At 45.9% G+C, this 22996-nt stretch overlaps 1 protein-coding gene across 1 annotated transcript in view; it reads right to left on the reverse strand.

Annotated features, from left to right (window-relative positions):
- Positions 1 to 22996, reverse strand: part of Prkch (protein kinase C eta) — a 204377-nt gene that overhangs the window by 82092 nt on the left and 99289 nt on the right. The window contains exons 3-9 of the mRNA XM_075947467.1: positions 13249 to 13399; positions 11911 to 11945; positions 9495 to 9583; positions 7801 to 7930; positions 5594 to 5721; positions 2998 to 3141; positions 2323 to 2496 (exon numbers count right to left, since the gene is read on the reverse strand). Of these exons, the coding sequence (XP_075803582.1) occupies positions 2323 to 2496; positions 2998 to 3141; positions 5594 to 5721; positions 7801 to 7930; positions 9495 to 9583; positions 11911 to 11945; positions 13249 to 13399 (851 nt within the window). The remainder of the gene's footprint in view (positions 1 to 2322; positions 2497 to 2997; positions 3142 to 5593; positions 5722 to 7800; positions 7931 to 9494; positions 9584 to 11910; positions 11946 to 13248; positions 13400 to 22996) is intronic.

Genomic DNA, 22996 nt, shown 5'->3' on the forward strand with positions numbered 1-22996 from the left:
AAGCAGCTAGAAGTACATAAATATGAAACAATTTCCAAGATTGACCATTACTGTGTTTAAAAAAACAAATGTAATCATGGTCAAAGTAAAGCACTGTTTGCATTTTTTATTTATTTTATGTCTTTGGGTGTTTTGCTTACATTTATGTCTATGTACTACACGCATGCCTGGTGCCTGCAGAGGCCAGAAGTGGGCATCAGTATTCCCGGAACTGGACTTATAGACAGTTGTTAGATACCATGTGGATGCTTGGAACTGAACCTGAGTCCTGTGGGGGAGCAACCAGGACTCTTAACGGCTGAGCAGCCTCTCTAGTCCCTGTTTGTGTTTTTAAAGGATGATGTGCATATAATGTGCATGTGCTTTCATGAACCAAAAACTTCCTTGAAAGGTCTCCTGTGATAGTGAGGACAGAGACACTTGGATTTATTTGTCGCCTAGAAGATTGCAACAGGGCCTGTCATTCCTCTACTTCTGTTTCTTCAGCAGCTTTCTGCTGCATTCCACAGCCTGGTCCCGCTTTCCTGTGCAGGTCTAGTTTCAGTCAGTGCTGTGGGATAATGCTCTTGTACACTGTAAAAATTTGTTATGTGTATTGTCCTAGTAGAATGCTGATTGGCCAGAAGTCAGGCAGGAAGTATAGGTGGGGCAACTGGACTAGGAGAATTCTGGGAAGAGAAAAGGTAGAGATGGAGTCACCAGCCCGATGCAGAGGAAGAAGGATGAGAATGCCCTACTGAGTAAAGGTACCAAGCCAGGTGGCTAAACATAGAGAAGAATTATGGGTTAATTTAAGTTGTAAGAGCTAGTTAATAATAAGCCTGAGCACCAGGTGGTGGTAGTGCATGCTTTTAATCCCAGCACTCAGGAGGCAGAGGCAGGTGGATCTCTGTGAGTTTGAGGCCAGCCTAGTCTACAAGAGCTAGTTCCAGGGCAGGCTCCAAAGCTACAGAGAAACCCTGTCTTGAAAAACCAAAATAATAATAACAAGATAATAGGCTAAACAATTTATAATTAATATAAGCCTCTGTATGTTTCTTTGGACTGAACGGCTGCAGGACCGGGGAGGACAAAAACTTCCATCTACAAGTCAGGCCCTCCTCAGCTTCAGAGTCTCATACTGTACTGAACTCTGCACACACCTGATGCTCACTTCAGCCCCAGTTCAGTGGGAGTTGTTTTCCCCACTGTGGGGAGTACTCTTTTTTACCAACAAATTTAAAGTCTCACTTCTGGCCTCAGCTTAGCTGTTAATTTCCATCTCCAGTCAAGTGAGATGTTCCATGTGTTCCCACACCACCTGAGGTTCCCTGATAGCAACACAGACAAGGGTCGCACCCAAGGCTCAGTCTCCCAGACAGCAGGAAAATTCTGAGTCATCTGTTACGACCTGGGTGTCTTCATAGAGGTCACCTTCCCTCTTCGCTGATAAGAGAAGCCCTGTTATGGATCCAAGTCTAAAAAGGCAGCAGAGTGGCCTGGCCCAGAGTATGAAACAAGCGAGTAGTATAAGACAGTCATGATTCATCAGGTCACCTGGTGAGCTATCTCCTCTCCAGCCCCTGCTGCTGAAAAAAGATGCCCCAAGCTAAGAAAGGAAAGTGGTCCATGCGACCTACTGGCCTCTGCTTTGGATGCTGTTCCGTCAAAGTGGGATGTGTAAATACAACAAATACTCTCTGCTACCAAGTAGAAGGCATGTACAACAGCAGGCAAGGAGTCAAACCCCAGGGGTCACCGCCACTTTACACTGTGTGGATTAACAGGAACGACTGTCCAAATGAACCAAGACCACCCTGGTTTCTGTTTAAACAACCATTAGCTCAGCATTCTATTGACTGCAGCAAAAAGAATCCTACATTGCTACTCTTAACACCACAGACAGAGACAAACCCCAAGATTAGTCCAAAGTACTAGACAGTCTTTAAGGCCAAGAGCAGGGTCTTGGGATGAATCAAATCAAGGTGCTCTTTCTGGGTCCTGCTCAACTCTTTCACTCAGGTCCAAGATTATCCAGAATATAGGAGAACACTATAGCCAAATTCACCAAGCTAACCCGTGACATTCACTTTACTGTTAGACTTTGATAACTTCTCTGATGTAAGAAATTCATGCAGAAGACCTTTTCAATATCAGGGCACACAACCCTTGAGGTGACCCTTCTATGGGACAGCATAAAGGAAGGGGTCTGCCCAGGTCACCAGAAGTGGCCAGCGTCTTTAGAGCCCATTCCACACAACATCCTGATATCGTCAACATCTCAGCATTATCTCGGCTCTTGGAGACATGGGCTGGGCGGCAGGGAGCACCGGTCATACTCACAGGAGTCTGAAAGCAGCAGAATAGCTGGGTGAGGAAGGGGTGGTTGCGGGCCAAGGACAGGATCCTCTTCTCCGTCATGGTGCATTCCACATCGTCATCCTGCAGGATCACATCCTTCTTCAGCACCTTCACGGCGTACAGGTCTCCTGTTTCCTTTATCCTGGCTAGCATCACCTAGAGCGACGCAGGAGGGAGCGTGAGGGAGACCTGACGGTTGGGTACACGTGGGAAAGACCAGTGTGCACCCACATACACACACACAAACAGCACACTCACACACACACACAAACAGCATACACGCACACACACACAAACAGCACACTCACACACACACACAAACAGCACACACACAAACAGCACACACGCACACACACACAAACAGCACACTCACACACACACACAAACAGTACACACACACAAACAGCACACTCACACACACACAAACAGCACACTCACACACACACACAAACAGCACACACACAAACAGCACACACGCACACACACACACAAACAGCACACACACACACAAACAGCATACACGCACACACACACACACACAAACAGCACACACACACAAACAGTACACACACACAAACAGCACACACACACACAAACAGCATACACACACACAGCGCATTTGTTACTTAAATTCAGCTGGTCAAAGTCCAGACTCACCTTCCCAAAGCTCCCCTTCCCCAGCACCCGGATGAATTCGAAGTTGTCAATGCCGAATCTGCTAGAAGAATTGACACCGATCCCATTTCCTTCTTTGGAACCCTCCTTTCCCTGCCGCCTTAACGTCGATCTGGAAATGAGTTTCTGCAAGGAGAAGGAATGCAGAAACTCCTGTGAGCACAAGGCAGGTAGGGATAGGGATAACTTCCGGGCGGGGAGCCATCTCAGCCTCCACCCATCATGTGGGGAAGTCAGCCCTGGGCAAATGTTTAGCTTCTTCGACTCAAAACCCCTCACCATCCACTTCTGCTCTGTATGCACGCCCTGCTGTGTGGAGAATGTGCAGAAATAAAGATGCCAGTGACTTAGGCTGGTCACTGGTTTCTTCTGCAATGATGCCAGTGACTTAGGCTGGTCACTGGTTTCTTCTGCAATGGCTTCTCTAAGAGCAGTCAATTCCAGGAGAGCCACCTAGCGACCACTTCATGCAAAGAGTGGTTTTCATGTTTGCTCAGAGTCACAGCAGCAGGACCAGCATGTGTGTGTGTGTGTTTTTTTAAGACAAAAGCTTAAATTATATAAATAAAGAGGAGGGGCAGCAAGAATTATGGTGGGTAAATCTAAAATCTCAGCAGCCTTCTCCATTATACATTTTAAAAACAATATACAGACACACATTTCCATACTAAATTTTAAAATGTTACTAAATCACCCTATTATTTCAAAATGGTCATATTTACTTTTTACATCTTTAAATGCCTTTTGAGAACACGGGGCTGCTTCTAAACTATTTATTTTTAATTGTGTGTGTGTCTGTGTGTGGGCATGTGGACATGTGTGCAGGTGTCATGGAGGCCAGGGGAGGGTTTTGGATTCCCTGGAGTTGAAGCTAGGTGGTTGTGACCCACCTGACACGGGTGTTGGGAACTGAACTCTGATCCTATCAAGAACAATACTCGCTCTTAACTGTTGAGTCATCTCTCCAGCCCCGAGGAGGCTGCTTTTGTTTGCCTGGGGTTTATTTATTTTTTAATTTTTTTTTGTCTTTTGAGGTGCTGAGAATGGACCCCATGGCTTCATGCACGCTCAGAAGTTCTCTATCACCGAGCTGCTCCTTCACTCTGAGAATGCGAATTGTGACGTTCTTAGTGCACCTCCTTCTAAAGGCTGGGCCTGGATTCTAGACCCTGCTGGGACTTGCTAGAAAAGTTGAAAATAAACTAACCAAGACACAGCCTGCACCTTCAAGGATCTAAAATATGTAACACCATAAAACAGGGATAACAATATAAGAAAATGGGTTATATTTAAAATACAATGGTTTTTCTAGATTCCCTCCTCTCAATCTCCTGTAAACTTTTCAAAAATAGAAAAATGATTAAATTTGACTTCCTCCACCCGAATTCTTGGTTGGAGTTAAAAACTCAAGAGCCTGCGTTCCTTAATCTCTTTTTAAAACAGATTTTCTCTCTGGTGACTTATAATTCTCTCTTCTTAATGATGCGCTGTCAGCAGGTAAATCTGGTCTCCCCACTATTAAATACCACAGCATTAAATCTGGTTTCTCCACTATTAAATACCATAGCATTAAAGGTGCTTGGTCTGAGAGACAGGGAGGCACTGCCCATTCTGGGACTATGTCACATAGCCTGCCTTATTTCATCCTGACATACCCAATGCTCCCTCTCAGGACCAACCATCCTATGCATTAGGACCCCCACCTCACCGTTTTAGCATCCTACCTGCCTACCCACGAGCAGGCAGAGAGGTGGACTTGCCAGTGCCTTCCTGAAGCGCACCATCAGTGCAAGCCCTGATCTCGGCAGGAGCCTTTCTGTAAAAGGGAATGAAATGGTAGTACTGCTGCTTTCTAAGTTAGGAAGAACCTCAGAGGGACTGGACTTCCTTCTAAAGCACTCAGAGATGACTTCACGGTGGGTCTGGGCCTCTCCTGAACTGGCTCTCCACCTACCTCTTTCTGATCTCACAGCCATCCAGGCGTGGCTATCCCCAGTTCCCTGCAGACACAGGCTGAAAAGCAGAAGTAAGAGCTGGGAAGCAGCCCAGGCTCTGATGGACATCAGTTGGATGTCCCTTAGGGAGGATGCAGGACCACACACAGCCGGGGCAACTGAACCACTCCACCCACTACCGAGTGTCCAGAGGAAGAAGCTGTGAGCTGCAGAACATAACAGACAGATTCTCAACCCCAGACACATGATGCAGTCTCGGGAATGGAGAAGCACAGGCAATCCCTTTGGAAATGAGGAGGCTGAGGCCTGTGGCTACTGGCCAGTTGTCAGCTTGGTCATCAGCCATGAGCACACTCTAGGCACCTACGTTTTGAGATTTTTACCAGACCAAATTGATGGGAAGCTGATTTTAAGGAGAGGGATTGCTTCCTGATACACGTGCATCCTCACTGTTGATTGCCATAACTGCATACAAAACTCTTAGATGGGAGAGAAATACTTTTTAAAAAAAATGCAGAAGACCTTTTCAGTGTATTTGCAGTGATTATGTTCCCTGTATTTCATCTGAGCTCACCACACCTGAAAAATAGATAATAATAGGCAACCAAAGGCAAAGGGCTTACCGAGGTTGGAGAAATATTTCCTGGTTGGAGACCCATCCCTGCCAGGGTCTTGGCAAGCTCCACCGCATTCACCCCACAGTTTGGGGCCACGTTGGCCTGACATCGAATATGTACATTCATTTTACATACTGGAGGGAAGAAAACAGAATCCAGAGTCATCCCGTGCAGTAGAGAACGTTAAAAGCCTAAGGACTGAGGCGGAAGAATACTGCAGGCTGACAATGTCAGCTCACAGAATTAAACCCATACTCAGAACAATTCCTGACATTTTATCTATTTCTGATTTGTGCAGAAGCAGAAATCCTAGCATACGAAAGAATAACAGATTTCAAATAGCAGATTTCGATTCTTTTCACTGTGACTTGACGGGATAGACTCATCTAAATCAAGTGTAACAGTCGCTGCTGCCTTGGCAGCCAGATACAATGCAGAGATTAAAATGTTCATCGCGGTGCCAATCGCAGGTGATTGGATAACAAAGAATCATGCCAATGGACCTATTCCCTCCTTCCGATTAACAGTGAAATAAAAAGCAGCTGACTACATGCTGCAGCTAGGTCACTGTTCAAACAAGGTAGAGAGGGGTTTCTGAGGGAGAGAGCTCCGTCCAGCTCCTTTCTGGGTACTGCTGTGGTTAGGTGGCTCTCCTAGCCCACAAAGTCTATCCGGTGGGGTTGTGGTTCTAACTGTTAAGTAGGGGAAGACAAAAAAGCAACTTTTAAAGTGCTTGAAGGTCAGGGCAGATGACATTTGGAGCAGCGAGCAAAGCAAGCTACGGTTCTTGTGCTCGTGAAGGCTCTAAGGTTTAACCAGCAGAAATAAATTCCTATCTGGTGTTCGGAAGTGGGTCCTGCTGATGGAAGGGCCGACTGAAGCCGTGTGGGACAAGCGCCTCTTTGATGGTGTTGGCCTGTCTTTGGAAGCACACCACCAACTAGATTTTACAGGGATTGAGCTTGTCATTTTGGGGACGCTTTCTTTATGAGAAAGAATGCCACATCCAGCAGAGCGAGGTCTGAAGCTTAAGCTGCATTAGCTCCGTGGGAAATTGCCTGGCACAGAGGGACATGCACTACAACGACCTCTCAGAACAACCCTGTCACAATAAAAATAAAAGTTGTAGGAGCCAAGTCAATGGAGGTATGCTGTTCTCGGGCAACCGGGGACAGAGAAGAGAAGATCAGTCCCAGGCACGGATCTGTATACTAGCGGGAAATAGGAGAAATTGGGAAGTGGTTCACTCAGAAGAGACCCTCAGGCCAGCATCAAGCCACACCTCCACCACAGCCTCAGCCTCTGGCTGAGCTGGCTGCCCTTCCAGGTGGATGAAAAAGATGCTAGGGGGGCAGAGAACTCGGCTGTTGTTGTTTGTGTTGGTTTTCTTACTCTGTACCCCAGGCTGCTCTGGACCTCACTGTGTAGATCAACCCCGACACTCCTTCTATGTTGGTTCCCTGAGTGATGGGATTAGAGGCGTGTGTCACACTGTGCCTCACTAGAATTTGGTCCCTTCTGTTGGCAGACGCAGTCTGACTATCCCAGACAGCCAAGAGGAAGCTGTCATCCGAGTGTGTGTTTGATAAGGCTTCAGGTGGACCCCACGACAGTCAGACAATCACATATTAAGGGAAGATGAACTCCAGGCCAAAAGCGCCAACAACCCCCAACAAGACACTCGGAGCCTTTGAAGAAGTAAGAGCTCTGAACAGCACTGGGTATGGCTGGTAAGATGCCAGCCACCATCAAAGCTTCACTTTTTGCCCTACCTGCTCCTTCAGTCACATCACAGGGCTCTTGCCGACCACCCACGCAGCTCCTGCTACACCGACATCCAACTGCTGCTTACTTCACGTGGGAACCAGCTCTTACTTAGAACCTGAACCTTCTTCCTCCTTCCCCACACTTCCTCCAGTGCCCCTTTCAAGTGCCCTTGAGCTCAGTCTACACTCAGCAATGAGTAGCTAACAGCCAGCAGGGTAGATCACGGGATTCCACATCTAACTTGATCTTCTAATATTATTTTAGAGATCGGATAGCATTCTCTTTACACGTACGACATGCTCAACAAATGATACGTGAATGACACAACTCCAATAGGGACATGTAAAAGTTCAGCCCTGGGTCAGATTTGGAGCCTACAGAACTCCACAGGTGTCTCGTGTGATGTTGCCATGGAGCCGTGGGAGGCCGGAACCTCTGCATCTTACTTTTACACTGAAGTCCTTGTCGCATTATCCCCCAGAGCAAGGAGCCACAGTGATCGCAGAATGTGGGCACCTTGTAGTTGTGAATGTTGAACTTGTGTGGGATGTTGATTCCGAAGCGCTGCTCTGCAATCTGGAGGGAGAGGAGAAAGCTCAGCTCTCACAGAATAGGTTTGGAAATAACCGGAAGAGGAGCGCCGCGAATGCCAAGTATCGCGATAACCCCCGAGCACGGTAGGTTATCCTTCCACGCTCAGCTCTCAAGCCTTAGCACATTTTGTTCGTGAACCATACAAGGACCGAGATGCAGGTGCGTGTTACACTATTCGCCATTAGGAGAAAGACACAGAAATTAAAATGTTCCTGTTCACTTTTATATTCAGATCACAGTTCTTAGTTTTAGAAACTGTCACTCAGAAGACACGGGGTCAGAGAATGAAGCCATCCCAAAGTGACCCCTGTAGGGGCCACCTCACTCAGCCCTTCCAGTCTTCATGTGGCATTTGCAGTTAGACGATGCGAGTGCAGACTGAACGGAGTTTCCTCACGGTGCCACGTCTCACGGACCTCCTCCCCATATCCCCTATTGTCAACCTCACAGTTTGAAGCCACAGCTACAGGTGCACCACGAGAAAGGGCAAGACAATGACGGCTCCTCTGTGGACTCTCCTGGCCTCTTTCCAGCTCATATCCTTGTGTGTTGTGTCCCTACCCTGCATGTCCCCAAGTTGGACTTCCCCAAAAGCATCCGCAAGTCCACTAAATGTCAACCCACACTCCCCCTGCGTTCTCCCTCTGGAATTTAGAACATATGCCCACCCCAGGCAAATGCAACGGGAGCTTTTCCACACTGAGACATTTTCCTGGAGTTCCTATGAAGCTGAAGGAGGCTCTGGGCCTCTTTGCTTAGCAAGCATTATTTACAGTTAATATACTTGTCAGTTCTATTTAACCACTGCTAATATGCCTGAGTGAGGCCTAGATGTTTCAGGCTGATGCACAGAGAGGCTCTGAGCTGCCAGAGCATCACTATGGAAGCCAGACTCAGCATTCCAATCCAGGTGCTTGTCCAAGCTTGGCCTCTCTCTCTCTCTCTCTCTCTCTCTCTCTCTCTCTCTCTCTCTCTCTCTCTCTCTCTCCACCATAGCACGGAGTATAATGATGCAAGTGGCACATACAGCTTTGCGCAGCTGACCACTGATTGGGTCCTTGCAAGGTGTCGAGCTCTGTCTCACCAGCCTGTGTTCAGAACACAAGGGGTTCCTAGCCAGTGGAGGGAGCTATTTGGCTATTCTTAGTGGTAGAACTTTACAAGTAATGCCCCACCCTAAGTTCCAGGTGTAGCTTCCTCTCCACCCTGCTAAGAACTGTTCTCTTCCACGGACCCCTCCCCATCCTGGTAGTCTGAAACTTCTGACCCCATGGGACAACATAAACCTGGCTCCTGTCAGTTAGTTATGAGTAGGGCATTCTGTCACAGCAAGACAAAGTCACTGCTACCCAAGCTGAGGCCGAATCAGAGAGCAGAAATGCAGATTCCAGCCCCACTGTGGGTTCTAAGGATTATGGGAAGACTGAGGGGAGGGGTGAGGGTGGAGAAAGGAAGCAGGAAAAGTAGGGAGAGAGGGAAGAGGGAGAGCATATGGGGCGGAGCGGGGGAGATTGGGTGCTTAATCAGCAGACCAGCCTTCTCTTACCTTGGCATCCACTTTGTTAATATTGTTTTGGCAAGTGCAGGCTGTAACAATGAGATGATGGCAGCGTTTATGGACGACGCAGGTGCACACTAGGAAATTAAATCCAGCAATTACACATTTATCAGACGCTCCCGGGACAGTCGGCTGCAGCAGGCAACCAAAGCTGCCCATGCCAGTGACTGGCAGCCAGTGCTCTCCTCCTTCCTGCATCTGTGGACACTACCCTAGGAAGACCTTTGTTTCAGCGCAAACTGTCTGCCACCCTGTCCTGGGCTGCTCCCTTCTTCCTGACTGTACTGCATCCTGCACCCAGCTTCGGAGGAATCTCTTCACAGTATGACCCTGGTCGCAGGACTGAACATGTCCAGCGCCATCTCACCGCCATCACCAGGGTTCAAACCCAGCCAGGTTCCAGATCCCTCAGGGGCCACTGTGCTACTTAACATCACCCTTCTATCTATGAGACCCATTGACTTCAATAAAATTAAACTGTATGATCTTTCTAGAAGTGTTCCTCCTTTGTCTCTAAGATAGTCTACTTGCCTGGTGGCTAACATTTATAATAAGATAAAACTCAAAGAATAACTCACCCAAGAAAATATTTTCTACCTGTCTCCCCGCTCTGATTCCCATAACCCCTCAGACCGCCCCTTCCTTCAAATCTTCCACATATGGCTGAGGTCTACCCGCAATTGCCTGCATTGTTCTGAGTGCTCAGTGGGCAATTAAAAAAAATTGAAGAATGGCTCAGACAACTTCCTGAGTATTCAGAATGCTGAGTAGTACTCTAAGTACATGTAATGATACAAATTTCCCATTTGAGTATGGTTTTCACTGTGCCCCACCTGCTTTTATATTCTTCATTTTTATTTAATGCAAGATTTTTTAAAGATGTTCTTGTAAGCTTTCTTTGCCTCCTGTGCTACCTAGAATGCAGTGTTTTCTTTTCAAATAATGAAGGTTTCAGGTATCTTTCTGCTATTGGTTTCAAGTTTAATCCCATTGTGAGCTGGCAGGATGATTCTTTTGTTTTTGGTTTTTGTTTTAAAAATGTGTGAGGACATCAGTTACAGCTGCTATATTAATCACATGCTCATTTCTCCTAACTTGGAGACTTCAGTGGAATTTTTCACGTGTAAAAGTAAAAATTAGATTCAAGAGGGTGTCTCAATCAGTTCTCCTAAGTGAAAAAACACACTACACCACCTCCTACAAAGAAGAAAGGGGATTTATTTTTTCAAGACAGGGTTTCTCTGTATCTTCGAAGCCTGTCCTGGAACTCCCTCTGTAGATCAGGCTGACCTCGAACTCACAGAGTCTGGCCAGTCTCTGCCTCCTGAGTGTTGGGATTAAAGGTGTGCACCACCACTCCCAGCAGGATTTTCTTATTCACGTTTGGACTACCAATATAGACCATGTGGTGCTGAGTTACCAATCACCTGGAGGGAGAAGTCAAAATGCCCAGCACTAATATTCAGACCGATGACATTCAGGCCGACAGCAAGTGAAGTAAGCACGAAGGGCCAAGTGGATCCAGCCCATATGGACCTGCCTGGGAGGAAATTTCTTTCCCATTTCCATTTCGCCTTTTCCTATGTCTGCAAGAATACTAGTAAGCTGATTTTATCTTCAACTTGTGAACATGAGAGGTATTTAATTGTAAAAGTCTCCTCACATTGACAGATTGATTGATTGATTGATTGTGCTAGGGAGTAGGACCACGGCCTGGTACATGCTAATATCTCATTTAAATTTTTTATTTTATGTTGATGGGTGTTTGGATTGTGCAGCTGTGCAGCACATGCATGCAGTGCCCACGGAGACCAGAAGAGGGCATCAGATCTCCAAACTGGAGTTGACCCAGTATGAGTAGCCATGCAGGTGCTGGGAACTGAACTCTGGGGGTCCTCTGCAAGAGCAGTAAGTGCTCTCAACCACTGAGCCACCTCATTTTTTTGTTTTGTTTTTTTTTCCCCTGAAATCATAAGTCTAAAAAATAAAGCTAATTTGGATAATAGTATCTATACCTTATGCAGGTGACATAAACACATCAATCAACTTTCAAAGGCTCACCCTGCCAACACTGTTATGTGAAAACAAAATTTCACATTCAAGACTCATGGGTAGGCTTGGTACTACTTCTTTGTCCTCTCGTGTTTCTGAAGAGGCAAACTTGAAGCAGCTAAACTCTTCTGAACGTCCTTACTTTAGAAATGAACAAATTCCCTCCATATGGTCAAAGCATCCAGGGTCTGGGGTCTGGTAAGAACTAGAGTCGCCACACGGGTGCCATGTGACTTGGGGAGAGTTGTCACAGTATTGATGGGTAACAGGCAGCCTGGCCTGTTTGTTCTTGGCATTGCCATATTTACAGGGAAGAACACGATTAGACATGGTTATAGACATGTTTTCTTACCTTGGCATTGATAGCCCTGTTTCCCAAACACTCCCCTGTTCAAGACAAAAGGGGGAAAAAAAACTACTGTCAGTCAAACAGTTCAGCAATGGCGTCTGTAATTACAGCTCTCAAGATGCAGTGTGTTCTCTGGTCCCTTAGGGAAAGCATCACTTCGGGGAAGAGGCACAGACAGTGTGGGGTTCCAAGCCCTTGTTCAGTACCAGTAGGCGCAAAGAACAGCAGCTGGTGGCTTAGAATGCCCCGGCGAAGGGAAAGGTAGGGGGTGAGGGTTCCTGGGTCAGCTGTCTCCTGAATCCTTAGTGAAAACCGTGGGGAGGCTGACCTTAGCCACGAGCGCCTCCATTACCTCACTGCGCCTCTCGCACACGGATGGCAGTAAACACATGTAGAGAGTCAGTCAGACACATACACACATGTGTGCGCATGCTCATGTGCACACACTAAGCACACCACAGTACTGCAGCTACCAGCCCTCTCCCTTGTCTTATCCCTGCGTTTCTCTCTGGCGTCCACAGGGGGGCAGGAGTGTTACCACTATCTCCTGTTGGTCCATAGCTTGATTTATGGTCTTTCCCTGCAATGTTCTATGGAAGTGTGTGTGTGTGTGTGTGTGTGTGTGTGTGTGTGTGTGTGTGTGTGTGTGTTGGTGTGGAGGAGGGGCAATTCTATTTACAAATGCCATAAGTGTGCTTTAATCCTGACTCTCAATGAAAGTAACTATTGTTTACATTAATTTTCTGCTATAGACTTGCCACTGCTTGCTCAGTTTTACATCTTGTAAGACATTGCCCCAAGTCTTTAGAATTTCTCGGCCTTTAATTACATTAGTTCCTAATTGCTGGAGGTTAGACTGTGGTGTAGGACCAGTAAAGGCTATGAACTTGCACTATATGCTATGTGTCTGGACACTACTGACAACTAGGCTTTTCCCCAAAAAATTATTTCCTATAACTCCTCGCTTGAGCCACACCTTCTTCCAAGCAATACTGTTAATTTTCCTCTTTCCTCAGGCAGCTTTTCTAATTTATCAATTGATTAGCTTCTGCCTCTCTGATTCATGCCTTGGATTCATCAGCACCTTCAATGGAGTTACCAGTGTAAGAAATGATAGCTAACATTTGGATCCGTTTTTTTGATTTTGTTTTGTTGCTGTTGCTTTAGCAGTGGGATTAAGAGGCCAACACCTTAACAGAGGAGACAAAGGTCAGGTCCAAAGAACATTCCTCCTCATCTATGCGTGTTCTCCTGAAACCAGACACACGCCAAGGGCACCTCGCACAGCCAGAGGCTGGGGATGTGGAGGGGAGGGGGCTGAGTGTCAGTGGGGCGTCTTACCAGATGAACTCCCGGCAGTGAGAACAGTAGGTGGGCTGCCTCAGGTATGTGGCCATGAACTTGTGTCCATTGACCTGATGGACGCGCCTTCGCATAGCCCGTTGGCGCTTCCTGGTGAAATGCTTGAAGATGCGGTCTCTCTGGAGGGTGGCTGTGGGTGAGCAAGGGAAATGGGCTGAGGCTATGACTTGGAAAGGACTTGCCACACAAGCATCAGGACCTAAGTTCAAATCCCCCACACCCACTTAAAGAAACTGGGCATGCTGACATGGGTCTGTAATCTCAGGTCTGGGGGAGCAGGGATGAAGACAGTGGGAACTCCGGGGCTCCTCGGCTAACTAGTTTAGCCAATCGGTGAGGTCCAGGTTCAGTAGGAGACACCCACAAAATTTAAGGTGGTGACAGAGGAAGATACCCAGTGTTGACCCCTGACCTCCACATGCACATACATGTGTGCCTATACACATAGATGCACACACTCTGAAGTACTACAATACATATAGACAATATTATACATAAAAACTGTAATGAATCAGACTAAATAAATGAGCAAGTTGGACACCTTACGTACTTTCTAAATTATTTTTCTTTCTTCAAGGTTGAAAACGTCTTAGAAAATACACTTCTCTAATGACCTTAGGATTATTATATTAGTTCATTCATCTCTGTTTCACTGGGATTGGATTCAGGGCCTTACACGCGCTTGGCAAGCACTCTGCCACTAGACGGCCTACTCAGCCACCTTCTACCTTTTATTTAGATACAGGGTCACATTCCAGAGCCCAGGTAGACCTTGAGTCTTTGATTCTCCTGTCTCAGCTTCCCAAGTACTTGGGAATCATAGGATGTATGGGCAGGCTTGTCAGAACCCTTACTCTAAGATTAGACCATGTGACCTCCTGGGATCCTATTGTCTGTTGAACATAGGCTATCTTGGGCTAATTCCCCAGCACAGACAGGATGCATGGTCTTCCAATCCTCATACAGCTGTCTGGTACCTCGGTTCCAGCCGTGAGCTGATGAGGGAAACCATCTCTCTTCACATCTCACCAACACAGACTGCACAGAACCACCTCTGTTAGCCTTGATTAGGGGGAAGTAACCTGGGGTGGGTTCAAAATTTTCTAATCTGATATTTAAAACTAGTGGCTCCTAATCTGAAGGCCTCAAAAGCTGGGCAACATCTAAAGATGGCGAGCGATGTCTTCCACATCATTATATGAGCCTTTCCCCAACATATGCAGAGACTTGGGAGGAACAGAGTGAAGCTGACTTCCTCACGATGTTTTTTAAGTGAATAACTGGTATAAAGAAAATTTAAGGAGCTACACAAGAATATATTAATAATAATTTTGAAATCTAGAAAAAAATAGAAGATTGACAGATAATAACTGTGAGCAACTTATGGAACAATGCTTCAAGATATTTATTTATTCATTGTGAACTGCTCGATACAGTATGACTAGATTACCCATCATCTCAAACAGTTATTATTTCTTCATTATGAGAACATTTGAAACCCCCATTCGAAACCCCTTCTTATAGCTAGCTATTAAGTTAATACGGTACAATATCATCAATGTCGATCACCTTCTATGTAAGCAAAACACCAGAATTTGCTATCTGGTTGTAACTTTGCACCCAATTGCTAAAATAGCCTGTCTCAGTTAGGGTGTTGCCTAAAACACCATGACCAAAAGCAACCAAAATTGAGAAGAACATAGTTTACTTCGGCCAATGACTCTCGGGTCACACTCCATCACCAAGGGGATCAGAACAGGAGTCTGGAGGCAGGAGCTGAAGCAAAGGCCATGGAGGGGCGCTGCTTACTGGCCTGTTCCTCATGGCTTGCTCAGCCTGATTTCCTATACCATGTAGGACCACCTGTCCAAAGGTGGCACAATCCACAGAGGCTGGACGCTCCCATTACAGCCAATATAATCAAGAAAATCTCTATAAACTTGCCCCAAGGAGGCATCATTTCAATTAAGATCCCTCTTCTTTGGTATGTCTAGGTTTGTGTCAAGTTCACAGAAACCAATCAGGTCAATCTCAGATATATGTTATTGAGGAATTGTAGAAAAATAAGAAAAGCACAGAAAAATAATATCCTCCTAGGATGGAGGAAAGGTAGCGAAACCCTAATGACTTAAAAGATGAACAGATTCGTGATTCGAAGTAAAGTCTGCTTGGTAAAACACACAAAGAAAAAAGTTGATAGAAACAAACCCTAGAGAAAAGGGGTTTGCAATACATGGCAGAGGGTTACTCCTTAGGACATGTCAAAATCAACCTGTCATGGTGGCACAGGCCTGAAATCTAGCTAGTTGGGAGGCTGAGCCAGGAGGATGACAAGTTCAAGTAACAAAGAAGACTAGAAACAGAACAGGGTAAAGCACTTGGCTAGAATACCCTAGACCCTAGAGAAGGAAGAGAGGGAGGGAGGGAGATGATAGAAGGAACTAGTAAAAGAAATAAGCAAACAAGTAAAAATGAGGCAGAGATTATAAAATACAAATTTAAACTATGAAAATAGTCAATAAACACATCAGTACATCCAATCCTATGTAAGACAACTACTTCAGAACAAAACTAAACCCTTTTAAATTCATAAACATGAAGAGAACTGTGTCTGCGTTGAAAGTGGCTTGCAGGAAGATAAGCCGAGACCCTAACCTGGCCAGGAGTTGTGGTACGTTCTTGGTGACAGGACTCCTACGTACAGACCAGCCAGCACAGTCTTCCTTGCTCTGTCTGGGAAGAGTCATTGAGTACCATATTCAAAATACTCAACACAAAGCAACACAACGTGGCATTCAAAAACCAAAGCTATATTTCAAAGATATTCAGGGGGAGACTAATGCCTGTTAAATGTACATTTCCTCATATCCAGCAATCAACTTGGAAGATTTTTGTTTTGCTAAAGCATATATGTATGTGTATATACACACACACATCAGGAAACAAGAACATATAGGCTATCTAGTTAACAACCGCTGTATTCTTTTCCAGCAGAAGTGGGGTCAGCTAGGTGCAATGGCACACCTATGGTCTCAGGCACCCAGGAGGCTGAGACTGCTGGAGCCCCGAGCACTGAGGGTCATCAACAGAGCAAGAGTCTAAATTTTAAAAAGTTCCTAAATTTAAAATAGCCTAAACAGACAAGAAAGCAAAAAGGAACATAGAGAGAGATGAGCATGGATAACCAGAGAGGTCAATGTAAGCCAAGTCTCTTCTACTCACGTATGGAGACGGCATAAGGAACCCCTATCTTGTACAGCTGATATACACAAGGAAAGGATTGAGGGGAGCAGGGTCTAAATTAGAAAGCCCAAAGAAGAAAATGCAAGAGGAGTCCAAATGAATTTGGCTAAAAGGCCAGTGAATTCAGAGGCTCTGACACAGTTAAAATTGTATCTGGCTCACCCTGTGGGTGAGGAATTTGCAGTCTCTAACACACCACCTAATTTCTTGCTCTCTCATGCTTTCTGTCTCAAGAACATAAAATGCACCATGGTGCTGTGCCCTGTGGAGAATGCCATAGCCAATAATAGTCCTGCCAGGTTCCTGCAGTGTTGGACAGAAGCAGCCTACTGCCCCCTCCCGTTCCCTAGTGCACTACCAGAAGTCACTCAGTAACCCCCAAGTGAAGAGGTTCTAAGGTTCCCTGGTTGAGAGATGACAAAATGAGGCTGAAGGTATCGCCCCATGTCTAGCCATTGGCCTAAGACACAGCTCAGTCACAAAGTGGGATAAGTATTGCAATACTAAACACTTACCACATCTACATACAAATTAGATTCTCTGTAGGAGTCTAATTACCAAGAACCTACTCATTTACTCCTTCCCTACTGCAAAGATGGACTAAAAGGTCAGCTCAGTTGCATTCTTAATATTTCATGATCCAACTCTCTGTGTTTCCTCTGTGGCTATCTGCAGAGTGGCAGCCTGAACCAAGAACTTCCCAGATTCCTTCTAACCAGAAATCGTAGCAGAATCTACTTGTGGCTGGCCTCTATGCTGCTCCCGTCTTACATCCTTCCCACAATACTTCTTTTTGTTTTCCAACGCGACTTACCTTTATCCTACCTGCCTCAGAACCAAGCAGCCTCCATCAAACCCTCAGGAAGGTAAAATGCCCCCCACCTGTACCACAGCAACCCGAGAGTGTATCCCTATCCCTTCTATACCCCAACTCTGTGAGCCAGGCTTCTGCGGGTCCTGCACACTTCATGCCTACGCAAGGACTCTACCTACATGCCCTCACTCTTTCCTGCATTCTTGCCCATGTGCCCCTTTTTGCTTCAAAAGCAAATGTGCATGAAGACACACACACACACACACACACACGCGCGCGCGCATGCACGCACACACACACGACTCTGCAAGACATTTGACCACATAGAAATTCTAAAGTCAGCAGGGGATGGTGGCTCACACCTTTAATCCCAACACTTGGGAGATGGAGGCAGGGGACCTCTGTGAGTTTGAAGCCAGCCTGGTCTACAGAGTGAGTTCCAGGATAGCCAAGGCTACAAAGAGAAACCCTGTCTCTTGGAAAAACCAACCAAACAAAAACCCCTGAAGTCTGCATCATCCGCAGTGGCGCTCACTGTCACCATTCTCTTGCTTGATGCTTTGCATAGTATGTATTCTGTCCACCCCATTGCAGACTTGCACCCTACTTTACAGCCAGAGGACAAAGGGAACTCCCTCAACGTCTGTACCTGCTTTCTATTTACTTAGGCTGGAATTTAAAGGACTATAAAAGACTACCTAATCCTGTTGGGGCTTACATCACCAGGCCTTTGAGAAATCTTTTAAATCGCATTTTAGTCAGACACGTTGGGCAACTTTAACATGCTCGGCAGCTAAAACTTGCATCACAACTTCTACTTGGCTCCCAAGGTGCCCAGGGCCTCTTAAATAAATAGGAAGCTGGCCTGGCGCCCCAGCAAGGAAATGCACATTCCAGTCTCCAGGGGCCAGCAGCCTTGCAGCCCTGATACACCCCTTCAGGAGCTGCCTGTGACAGGGACAGGGTGCAGGGCAAGCTTGGCAGTGTAATGAAAAGGAACCTTTCTTGACAACATTTCAGTGTTGCAAACCTGCCTGCTAACCCACATACTTATTTTTGAGAACTTCTGAGTATTCATATGACTAGCAGTCCCCATGCAATACCATGGTAAGGGTTCATATGACTAGCAGTCCCCAAGCAATATAATGGTAAGGGTTCATTTGACTAGCAGTCCCTGTGCAATACCATGGTAAGGGTTCATATGACTAGCAGTCCCTGTGCAATACCATGGTAAGGGTTCATATGACTAGCAGTCCCCATGCAATACCATGGTAAGGGTTCATATGACTAGCAGTCCCCATGCAATACCATGGTAAGGATTCATATGACTAGCAGTCCCTGTGCAATACCATGGTAAGGGTTCATATGACTACAGTCCCCGTGCAATAACATGGTAAGGGTTCATTTGACTAGCAGTCCCCGTGCAATACCATGGTAAGGGTTCATATGACTAGCAGTCCCCGTGCAATAACATGGTAAGGGTTCATTTGACTAGCAGTCCCCGTGCAATACCATGGTAAGGGTTCATATGACTACAGTCCCCGTGCAATACCATGGTAAGGGTTCATATGACTACAGTCCCCGTGCAATACCATGGTAAGGGTTCATATGACTAGCAGTCCCCATGCAATACCATGGTAAGGGTTCATATGACTAGCAGTCCCCGTGCAATACCATGGTAAGGGTTCATATGACTAGCAGTCCCCGTGCAATACCATGGTAAGAGTTCATATGACTAGCAGTCCCCGTGCAATACCATGGTAAGGGTTCATTTGACTAGCAGTCCCTGTGCAATACCATGGTAAGGGTTCATTTGACTAGCAGTCCCCGTGCAATACCATGGTAAGGGTTCATATGACTAGCAGTCCCCGTGCAATACCATGGTAAGGGTTCATTTGACTAGCAATACCATGCAATACCATGGTAAGGGTTCATTTGACTAGCAGTCCCTGTGCAATACCATGGTAAGGGTTCATTTGACTAGCAGTCCCCGTGCAATACCATGGTAAGGGTTCATATGACTAGCAGTCCCTGTGCAATACCATGGTAAGGGTTCATATGACTAGCAGTCCCCGTGCAATACCATGGTAAGGGTTCATATGACTAGCAGTCCCTGTGCAATACCATGGTAAGGGTTCATATGACTAGCAGTCCCCATGCAATACCATGGTAAGGGTTCATTTGCAAAACGTTGTTCTGCACCGAAAGTTACATCACGCGAGGCTCCGCAGAGGCAGCAAGGGGCTCTGCTGTCTCTTTAAACTGGCTTTAACTTTTCCTCAAAAGAGGTAACTGCTGCACCCGCACACGTTCTTTGTTACACCCGCCTGATTTGCTATTTTATGTGAAAATACTTTTGGAGAATTCTGAAACAGGGCAAGAGCAATGCTTGCATCTTTAACTTTCTTTCTCTCTGTGTGCCCTTCATTCACATCGAGTCTCCTGGTATCCCTGGGAAGCAATAGATTTTCTGGAAACTCGGAAACTAACAGGAAGGTTAAGTGGGGTCAAGCAGCCAACGACACCAGCGAAGAGGCCAGATTCTGTTTACTGCTGTCAACCTGCTGAGTAACAGTAACCAATGTCTTTCTCTTCTTCTTCTTTTTTTTTCATCCTATAGAAAGAACTGTTTTTGCAGGGTGGTAGTGGTGCACACCTTTAATCCCAGCACTTGGGAGGCAGAGGCAGGTGGATCTCTGTGAGTTTGAAACCAGCCTGGTCTATAAGACCTAGTTCCAGGACAGGCTCCAAAGCTACAGAGAAACTCTGTCTTGAAAAAAATAAAGAGGGAAGGAAGGAAGGAAGGAAGAAAGGAAGGAAGGAAGGAAGGAAGGAAAGAAAGCTGTTTTATCATTTGTAAATATATAGGGAAAAAAACAATTATGAGCACAACAAGCCAGAAAACCTTCGAGGTGACTAGTAACTAAGTTACTAGCCACGAAAGAACCAGAATTACCACATACTGCCAAGGCATATCTCTGGAAGGGAATGAGGTGGAACAGCAGGAGAGTTTGCCTTCATCTTATCAAACACACAGAATAAGCCACTGTCTGATCACGGAGCTCTTTCTGGGAAGGATGACGTATGAAAATGTGAATATAGCTGATCCCTGTTCGAGACAGCAGCGACATGGACAAAGACTAGATGTGCATGAAGCACACACCTAAGAGAACACACAGCACCCAAGGGAGGAAACACCACACACTTTAGTGAGCACACACCACCCACGGGAGGAAGCGCACACTTAAGTGAGCACACACCACCCATGGGATGAAGCACACACTTTAGTGAGCACACACCACCCACGGGAGGAAGCGCACACTTAAGTGAGCACACACCACCCATGGGATGAAGCACACACTTTAGTGAGCACACACCACCCACGGGGTGAAACACACTTTAGTGAGCACACACCACCCATGGGATGAAGCACATACTTTAGTGAGCACACACCACCCACGGGATGAAGCACACACTTAAGTGAGCACACACCGCCCACGGGAGGAAGCACACACTTTAGTGAGCACACACCACCCACGGGAGGAAGCGCACACTTTAGTGAGCACACACCACCCACGGGAGGAAGCGCACACTTTAGTGAGCACACACCACCCACGGGAGGAAGCGCACACTTTAGTGAGCACACACCACCCACGGGAGGAAGCGCACACTTTAGTGAGCACACACCACCCACAGGGTGAAGCGCACACTTTAGTGAGCACACACTGCCCATAGGCAGGAGCCTTTGGCAGGTGCTAAGTGAAGAAGAAATCAGGGGAGATGCATATCTTGTCCTCTGATGTGCTACATAAAGGTGCTGAGAATAGCAGTTTCTTGGAGGGGAAGAGGGAGAATTTGCTGAATTAAGATAGTGCCCAGGTTCCAGGAACTTGTGCCACTGCCAATGACAGAGGTAGCATGAAGGTCTATGCCCTCTTAAACAGCAGAAAATAGCCAGAAGGATTTTAAAAGCACAGGCTCTCTGGCTTCTCTTAAAAGAGTCTAACCATATGACCGACTGCAGCTTCTAAACTCAGATGATACTCTGGCTCTGCAGTTGCATCCGGGCTTACTAAGGATCCAGATCCCTCTGAGGAAGACTGGCCTACGTAAAGATCAGCATTCTGAGAGCTGAACAGGCCAGCTACCGATGCAGAAGGAGAACTGGGAAGCAGCTTGTTATTGACTGTCTCTCCTGAGTTGGATTGGCATTTGTGAGCAAACCATGAAGGTCGAGCACACACTGCCACTCCAGTATCCCTGGCTACCGGGAAGCAGGCCACAACAGAACTGACTGTGACCCTCTGAACCAGCACCAAAGTTTTACCAAGAGCCACGGGAAAACTGCTCACCGTGTTGAGAGGACACCTTGGTCTTCCACCCCCTTCTCATCACCTCCTTTTCTTCCTTGCTTCCAGAATCTAAGAGAACTCCAAAATGCAAACTCTCTCCTTCTCAGGACTTCTAGAAGAAGTCTTAGTCTCCTTCTTTGGTTCTTACCTCGCACCTAATCTACTCACGTGTGTTTGTCCTGACACTCTTTGTAAACTATCCCTTGGGAACACTCCTCCATTGCTGGTGGGAGTGCAATCTGGTACAGCCCCTTTGGATATCAGTAGGGCGATTTCTCAGAAAGTTAGGAAACAACCTTCCTCAAGACCCAGCAATACCACTTTTGAGTATATATCCAAAGGATGCTCAAGCATACTACAAAGACATGTGCTCAACTATGTTCATAGCAGCATTGTTTGTCATAGCCAGAACATGGAAACAATTTAAATGCCCCTTGACCGAAGAATGGATAAGGAAAATGTACATTTACACAATGTGTACTACATAGCAGAAAAAATAATGACATCTTGAAATATGTAGGCAAATGGATGGATCTAGAAAACATCATATTGAGTGAGGTAGCCCAAGCCCAGAAAGACAAATATCATATGTACTCACTCATAAGTGACTTTAAAAAAAATAGCCCAGGAAGAAAGTGTTAGCCTAGTCCTGATTTCTTATTTATACACACACACACACGCCAATATATTCCCACATATGTATGTGTTCACATATATTATATTCATACATAGATAGACATATGTTGTGTGCTATAAATACATGTAGAGTATATGCATGTATATAATTTATGTGCATTTCCAATATGCTTCTTTGTAGAATGGAGCTTGAGCAGAACATAATTTTCAATTATTATTATGATACCGCTGTTTTCTGCACAAATAATTTAACCACATACATTCCCTTTTGTCTTTGATTATCACTTGTTAGAATCCTACAGTTCTCTTTTGTAAGAAAACATTAAAAATTCCTACCTTCTTCCCATGAGTCTATGACTATTTCATTTTCTATCAGTTGATTTCACCCATGATAAATCTGCAGCTACCCCTTCTCCAGCATTCTTAATTTAAAAAAGAAAATTCTTCACTGGATTACCACTAGGTTTCAGAATGAGGGGGAAGAGTTTCTCTTCCATCAAGTCTGGAGTGGCTCGTTTAGGGGCACATCTCATCCTTATTCTCAATGCTCGTCTCTAAAAAAAAAAATCTCAAAATAGTACAGTACTGTCATCCTGGGGCTCAAGTTAGATGATATATGCTGGTTTTATTTGCTCAAAATGCAAGCATTTTCCAATTATCGGATATTTTCCTTGTCTTTCAT

The sequence above is a fragment of the Microtus pennsylvanicus genome, chromosome 14 (assembly GCF_037038515.1).
Source record: "Microtus pennsylvanicus isolate mMicPen1 chromosome 14, mMicPen1.hap1, whole genome shotgun sequence".
In the NCBI taxonomy this organism is placed as follows: Eukaryota; Metazoa; Chordata; class Mammalia; order Rodentia; family Cricetidae; genus Microtus; species Microtus pennsylvanicus.